Genomic DNA, 8252 nt, shown 5'->3' with positions numbered 1-8252 from the left:
CTTATACTTATAAGTAAAATTGTTAGAATTTTAATATCAATATTTTTATTATTTAGATTATAATTTTGGACTTGTATTTCTTTTTATAATTTTTATAAATATTGTGATTTTTAAATTTATATAAAATTATGCTAAATTTAATTAGGTCAAACTGGTTAATTTTGGACATTTTTAACCTATTTAAATAAACCTATTTACATAAATAGTTTGAAACAGGTCGTATTGTGTCGTATTAACTTATTTCGTAACAGTCATTAATGGGTCAAAACGGGTTGACACGACAGACCCGTTATGTTAACAGGTCGTATTAAGATTTGAGATCTTGACACGATAAACTGAACAAATCAAGTTAAGGTTAAACTATATAGTATAATATATATGCTTTAACACGACATGAACACGACCTGTTTACACAATTTGACACTCCTAATGTGCAAGGGGATATGACCCTGTTTTGCTTCTTTTTTCTTATATATTTTCTTTTAAAGAGAGGTCGACTTAGAGAACAGAATGCTTTGGTGATACCATAAGATACGGTACACAAGCTTTCTTAATGTGCAAACGGCATCTTATGCACGTTATTTATGCAGACATTCACTTCAATTGATGAAACAAAAGCATCATGGAGTCGCTGTGTCTTTCTGAACCTTACTGCCGCTACTCTTTTTGGCTGCAGGAAGATGATTCTGGGTCTTCATTTCTTTTCCTGCAATCATAATACCAGATTTCCACGTTTGATCAAGGCGTCTTATGAATGCAATCTTGATTAGAAGAACAAAAAATAAAAATAAAAAGTGAGATCTGGGTCGGCTTTGCATCCAAAAAGTGATAGATTGGTTGCAAATCACAGGGTTCTAACCATGACATACGCTTTTTGTCATGTACAAATTACAGCTTCTCTCTACTATATATAAAAGACATGCATAGAGAGAGAGAGAGAGAGAGAGAGAGTATGACAAACATATATACTTGGAAGTGAAGTGGAAACGGCCATTGCAGGAGGAGGGTGAGGATCGTGTCTCGGGTTGGCTCCAGGGCCATCGTAGTCCTCGTTGCCCCAAATAGTTTCATCTCCTGTGGAGTAACATCAACAGTTTACAAATGCTTTTGCCTAATCACTTCTTATATTAAGTGGATAGTGACCGTTTAAGTGAATCTGGTATTTACATGCTTCCATTCGTTAAGATTTTTGGGTTTCCTCTGATCCATAAATCGCATATTTCAAGATGAACTTAACCAAGTCAGACCTAACAGATAAATGAAGATAATGAAATCATATAGCCTACTGCATGCAACAACGATGTTACATACCTGCAGGGATTTTGCGAGCAAAGCACAGTATGGCAAAGGTGAGCAAGAAAAGGACGCAGAGGCGAGCTTCAAAACCCATCCCTCTCTCACTGTTTCTCTCTCTCTCTCTCTAGCCGGAACTGTGTGAAATCTGTACATGACTCATGACCCATTTACTATTTGTATTGCATTGGAAAAAAAGGAAAAACGGCTATCCGCTGGTAATGACAAATGGCCAACCTTTTTAGCCTAATGAAGTGATACTCTCGAACATGAACGCCACGACCTCAGAAGGAAAATGCCACGTTGGAAGTCCATTTGTAGTATCTATTAAGAGCGTGGCGTTAATATCCAATCCAAACCACTTAAGATTAGGGATTTTTTCTATTTTTTTTAGGTTTTTCTATTTGAAGTGAAATAAATAGAATTTATTTAATTTAATATCTATGATAAAATCAAAATGTCAGGACGGTAAAAACATAAAGAAGAACTGAACTTGTACAATTTTTTTTACCCGCTTCTAAAAGCAAAATTTCCCTTATTTAAAATACAAGGGTATAAAAATTTGTAAAAAGATTATGTCTATTATTTTCCTTATTTTATTATATCTGATCTCACTTTCATTTGCTTTCAAATCGTGGGTATTGACATGTAGAATGAGACTCTATTTTTATTCTCGTCCGATTAATTAATTCTTCAACAGATCCATTAGATTATGATAGAATAAATAATTTGATTAGTTAATATTCGATTATTTCTTCAATTTGGATCGATACACAACAATTGCTTCAGTTTTTATATAAATAAAAAATTTTAAAAAAAATAAAGATTCAAGTCATCATTAATTATTTGAAATAGTATGTTAGTAAGTATACGTATGTATATATATTTATCCTTCATATTTTCTGTAGTTTTGATGGAAGGATTACTTTAATAACAGAAAGAAGTCAACTCCATTTTTTAGAACATCTTCCATTGAGTCTCTTCCTTATCTATAAATATCCAAATTTTGATGCCTAATAACCCATAAATAGTTCCAACTGTATAAGAACTATAGTCAATTTTAGCTCGAACAGTTTATAGAGGAACCCTATCTTATCTTATCCATTCGATGCTAGCAATTTCTCTTCCGTCGATACGTCCTGCAATTTGTACTTGAATTCCTTTTATACCTAAAGGTACGGTTAGATAGTGAAAATTATTTCATCTCATCATTATAATTATTTTAAATTTTCACATAAAATATAATAAATAATTTAACTTTTTTAAATTCTAAAACAATAATAATATTAAAAAATAATATTATAACAATATTTTATTATTTTTTAAATTCACTAACCCGACTACACCACGAGCTTTTGAATAAATGTGAGCAAAAAGTCAAAACAATCCATAAATTTCTAAAAGTTATAATTTCAAAGACATTACAGGTTCGAGTCACTGTAACGGTAATATATTCCACAAAATACTCGTTCATTTTAGTCACAAACAACGCTTCAATATCTTCGAAGATATTTTAGTGCATAAAAGCTATTTAAAAAAGTAGCATATATATGTTTATGCCATGCTCATCATCCAACATAACAAGAGCCGTCATCTCAAACAGAGCAACCAAAAAAGGAAAGGCAGTTCAAAAGCACCAGATATTTTTCTATCCACTGCTCATCATCTTTTCTTAAAACCATACTTCTTGCGTTCATAAAATAGGTCAGTTTTTGCACTACCTAAATTAACAATTTTCGGACATCCATCCCTATCTTTCTCCTGCTGCGTACACTCCTTGCAATAGTAGGCATCAGAAATCCCCACGCCTCCACAGATAACACAGCGACCCTGAAAGGACCCATAGTTGCATTCATCACAAACCCGCACAAGAGTGCAAGGGCGCACATAGGAGTCACAGATTACACACTTCCCATCACATTTCTCACAAAGTCTTCCAATGGCAATTCCTGGCTGCTTCCGGCACATAATCAGATCTGGATGATGCTTGGCCATGCTTTCTGAAACCAGCTAGTTCCTTAATGAGAAGTAAAGAACATGCAAAATCCCTGCATGGCATTTTTTTTTTTTTTATCAGAGATTTTATCATCAAGAAGACAAAAGCTCAACCAAAAACAAAAAAGAATATTAACAGCATCACAGTTTCTAATTTCTATACTGGATTGAGTAAAGAATATGTGCTCCAGAGAACAAATCACAATGCATGGCATATTAACATGATGTGTGCACGCACAGCAAGTAAAATCAACCGCTTGGTTTAGACAGCTGACTATCATCTGATGACATAAAAAGAAAACTTCCAACTTTCCTCATAATCATCCAATCAATCCAACATTTTTTTCAAACAAAAGTTTAGATAGGGAACAACTAGATGTCACAAAAGTCTCCAGCTGAAATTCACGAGGATTAAAATGGCAATGGTCCTACAAACTCAGGCGCCCTTCTCCAAGCAATTTGCCACGTTTGTTCAAGTAAAATCGATTTTTTCTTTTAATTTCAACACTACCTCCTCCATGTGTTGGACGCATACAACTAGACAAGAAATCAAAATGTATAAAATTTGCATATAATATGTGAGCATTAAAAACCCAGATAAATGTCACACAATCAAATATATTTCCACGTTCTTCAGAATTCTACAAGAAGCAGCCAACTCAGAGAAAAAGGAATATGGATAGGGTCAGGATAGACTACAATTATTTACTGACAAATGAATGTGAGGGGACAATAAGAGAAAAAACCATTGCAGTGCCTGAGATAAAAACAATTTCAAACGTTTGTCCAGGATAAGGAATTCAACAATGACTTTATAAGTATGCTTCTGTTCAAGTTTTGAGCCAAATTCAAGAATGGCCAAAACATTGCTCCTCACAATATGAACTTTAACTGATCCGTCAAGTTTTTGCCATCACCGGTCAAATAAAGTGTCAGCTTATCATCACACTACAGCAGCTACTACTTAATTCTAGCACCATGGTCCAAGAGACAATCCATACGACACAAAACCCATGTGAGAAATGAAGGAAAATGGCAAACCAGGATGATCTTAGGTCCTCAACTTCCAAGCAAGTATAAACTCTATGGACCTACCTAAAATTTGATCAAACAACAGTAAGTCCAGTTTATTGTTTGTACTATGTCCAATATATAGATAATCATTGTCAAAAATATACTGAAACCCATGGCTGGTCAAAAATAAGCAAAATGACCTTGACACTTGTCACTAATGGTTTCATGGCTGGCTTCTCAATTGGAACCCTGGATAGGGGACTTATTAATATTTCTCATTGGTTATTTGCAGATGACACTCTTATCTTTTGTGAGGCAGATCATAACCAGGTTCGAGCATTGAAGACCCTTCTCCTTTTTTTTGAAGCAACATTCGGGTTGAAAGTGAATTTTGACAAATCAGAGATGGTGCCAATTGGAGGTGTTCATGATTTTTTTTTTATATAGGTATAAGACAAATGGCTAGCACTCTGGGGTGTAAGATTGCCTCGCTTCCTATGACTTACCTTGGACTCCCGTTGGGGGCTGCCTCGAGAGAGACTTCACTATGGGACACAGTAATTGAGAAAGTAGAGCGCAGACTAGCAAGATGGAACATAATGTACCTGTCAAAAGATGGTAGGATTACCCTGATCAAGAGTACATTATATAATCTACTAACTTATTTTTTGTCTCTTTTCCCTATCTTAACATCGAAAAACTTCAATGTGATTTCTTGTAGAGGGGAGTGAGTGAGTTTAAACTCCACCTAGTCAAGTGGGAGAAGATATTTAGCCCTATCTCCAATGATGGTTTGGGCATTAGAAATATGAGACTTTTTAATCAAGACGTTACTTGGAAAATGGTTGTGGAGATGCAATGAGGAATCAGAAGCCCTATGGAATATGGTGATTGAGAGCAAACATGGAGGCTTATGGGGGAGATGGTGTACTAAAGAAGTGAGGGGCATATAGAGTGGAATTGCGGAAACACATAAGAAGAGGGTGGGGAGTCTTTACTCGACACACAAGATTTTGTCTAGGAGAGGGTTCCAAGATTAAATTCTGGAATGATATTTGGTATGGTACCAGTGCTCTAAAGGATTTATTTCCTTCACTTTTCTGGGTTGCAAGTGCCAAATATGTTTCAGTAGCGGAAGTCATGGTGATATCAGAGAAGCAAATCTAGTGGAACATCAATTTTAGTCAGGTTGCACAAGATTGGAAAATGAGCAATTTCAAAGCCTTTTTCAGCCTTTTGTACTCCATAAAACCGAGCATCCTGCAAGAAGATATATTATGGTGGATACTTGCAGGTAAAGGCACTTTCTCGGTTTTCTCTTTTTATAAGTCCCTCACACAAGAGCCCAATATTCAGTTTCCATGGGGAAGGGCTTGGAGACATAAGGCATCCCCCAAAGCAGCTTTTTTTTGTGTGGACAACTTCCTTGAATAAGATCCTCAAAACCGACAATTTGAGGAAACATAGGGTGGTCATTGCAGATTGGTATTATATGTGTAGGAACGGGGGTAAATCTGTGAACCATCTCTTACTAAACTGTGAGACAGCTAGAGGGTTATGGAATAAGGTATTCAATAGACCAGACCTGGCTTGGGTTATGCCTAAGACAGTGGTGGCAGTTCTGGCCAGCTGGACAAATCTAAGAGGCATTCAACAGATTAAAGTTGTGTGGAAGATGATCCATATATGCATCATGTAGTGTTTGTGGCAAGAATGCAATGAACGGACGTACAAAGACAAAGATAGATCGATGGAGGAACTTAAATCTACATGATTTTCTTGTCTCTATCGCGCCTACTTAGTGAGGGCATTCTTTGTATTGTACCTGGCTATGCCTATTCTTTGATCAATAAAATTTGTTTACCTATCAAAAAATAAATAAACTGAAATATACCATTGTAACAATACATGAATGACATGCAGATTATTTCCTTTCAAATTGTGTTACAAAATGGTCCTACAAACCTAACTTGTTCTAAGAAAAAGTAATTGCACCACTACATCCCACAAAAGTTCCAATCAACCCTCAAGATTCCCTTAACAGCTTCTTCCCCTACTTTTTTTCTTGACAACACTTAATAAGCTCAACCCAGTTACTTATATTTTGTCCCAAAATAACCCACCCAACTATATTTTAACCCAAACATTCTCAATAGCACTTCATCAAACATTATTTCCTATAATATAGCTATTTGTTTGGGAACAATGCATGACCTATTAAGAACCCAAATGCAATCAAGTACAGTCAAATTTAAAAATTTTAAAAAAAATGATAATAATTAACTTTGATGAGAATATTTCATAAACATGCATTGACAAAATGCACTTAAAATAAAACAAAAACCATGTATGTGTCTGCATGGCATGCACAGCGCTATAGCAGGCAATACATACTCAAACAATGCATCTCGGTGTTTTTTATAAATTTGATATTCTTTGACTAGCTTCTCTGTATCCAATTTCAATGTGAAATTTCTAGTTTTATGGTCTTAAAACCCCCAATATTTTTGGTATATGCACTAACTCCGCCACAGGATTGCCTACCTCCGAATTAATTGGAGGTTGAATCTGAAATCCAAATTCACCTCCAAAACTAAAAGTCTCGCTCCACTCTCACTCCAACTTCACAAAGACCAAGCAGAAGTAGGATTGGTGTGTCGGATTTGGGCCTTTGAGGCCTTCCAAACAAATTTAACTAGCAAAAAAAGGCCAAAATGTAAACTTCGTGTTAGACATAAGATCCGTTTATGTAACATTCACGCCAAGATGCACAAAGTAATACAAATGAAATAAATCTTGTAGACACGATCCTGCCTTCCAACAGGCGATTTTTCAAGACAAGAGAGAGAGAGAGAGAGAGAGAGAGAGAGAGAGAGAGAGAGAGAAAGAGAGAGAGAGAGAGAGAGAGAGATTCCATATATGAACGCAGGATTTTGTAGATCTGCATTCCAACTCCAGGAAAACCATCTTCGAGAGTAATCTTGAAATAATCCAAGCTAAAAGCATCATAGAGTCATACTGAACTATGACTCGTACACGATGACATGAGTTAAAAACAATTCAGTGTATTTAGAAGATATGAGTTTAAAAGAAATTCGCCATATTAGAAAGAAAAAGGATAAGCCAGAGCCAAAAGAAGAACAAAAGAGCTACAACAACCACAAGGGGAAAACAAGGTAATATTGGAAAGCACAGAGATGCCAGTCGGGACCCGAAAAACATCGAGTACCATTACAAAACAATAAGGAAAAACAAAACAAAACCCTAGATTAAAATTGAAACCTGGATGCACGATGGGAAGGAAGGGCGAAGCTCTGCCTCTGTTTGACTTCGAAGAAAACCGGGAGGGGCAGGCAGGTGTGTGGACTAGGGTGTGTTGCCGGATGCGAGTCTGCGACAGTGAAGCGAGAGAGAAAAAATCAGACAGAGAGAGAGAGAAACAAACGGCAGAGAGGGGGAGCTAACAGTCATAGTAACAAACTTAAAACAACGAAATAATACTAGAAAACGCAAGAACCATACCCAGGAGGCTCTAACGTGCGCCGAGGGCGATGCTCTGCTCTGCTCCTTTAGTGTAATGTTGAAGAGGCTGCGCAGTCGGAGGGGAAGGGGAAATGTTGAAAAGGACCGAACCACTGCTATTTGGGCCGGTCTTTTTTTAAGGACAGACCTAATGAGGCCCACATGGCCCAACCCATTTCTATAATAGTTTATTTCTGTTGCCATAGCCACATCCGGCGTTAGATGAACGGAAGAACGTTCTCATTTTTCTTCAGTTTCATTAAAGTAGAAAGTTAATTATTAAAAAGAAATAAAAGGATTGTGCCTCCTAATGAAAAAGAGTGTCAATAAGAGATGTTTTAATCTTAATGAGATTGAGTCAAGTTATAATCCAATCGTTTTAATTTTTATTAAGATAAGTGATGATACACGCACTATCCTTATTATAC

At 36.1% G+C, this 8252-nt stretch overlaps 1 protein-coding gene across 3 annotated transcripts; it reads right to left on the bottom strand.

Moving 5' to 3' along the window:
• Positions 1-2703: 2703 nt before the first annotated feature.
• On the bottom strand, positions 2704-8043 carry LOC122292635 (PHD finger-like domain-containing protein 5A). 3 transcript variants are annotated; one of them, XM_043101077.1, is made up of 4 exons: positions 7825-7979; positions 7585-7693; positions 6847-6997; positions 2704-3341 (listed from the first exon to the last, which is right to left on the bottom strand). In XM_043101077.1, exon 4 carries the CDS (start codon positions 3286-3288, stop codon positions 2956-2958), a length of 333 nt encoding a protein of 110 aa, XP_042957011.1. In that variant the 5' UTR covers positions 3289-3341; positions 6847-6997; positions 7585-7693; positions 7825-7979; the 3' UTR covers positions 2704-2955. The 3 variants fall into 3 exon arrangements, with proteins under 3 accessions (XP_042957011.1, XP_042957010.1, XP_042957009.1); XM_043101076.1 differs by lacking the exon at positions 6847-6997; XM_043101075.1 differs by lacking the exon at positions 2704-3341 and having other exon boundaries at positions 7825-8043.
• Between the last annotated feature and the right edge of the window lie 209 nt (positions 8044-8252).

The sequence above is a fragment of the Carya illinoinensis genome, chromosome 13 (genome assembly GCF_018687715.1).
Source record: "Carya illinoinensis cultivar Pawnee chromosome 13, C.illinoinensisPawnee_v1, whole genome shotgun sequence".
NCBI lineage: Eukaryota > Viridiplantae > Streptophyta > Magnoliopsida > Fagales > Juglandaceae > Carya > Carya illinoinensis.
Note: the sequence above shows the minus strand (reverse complement) of the source record. Positions and strands in the feature narration are given on the sequence as shown.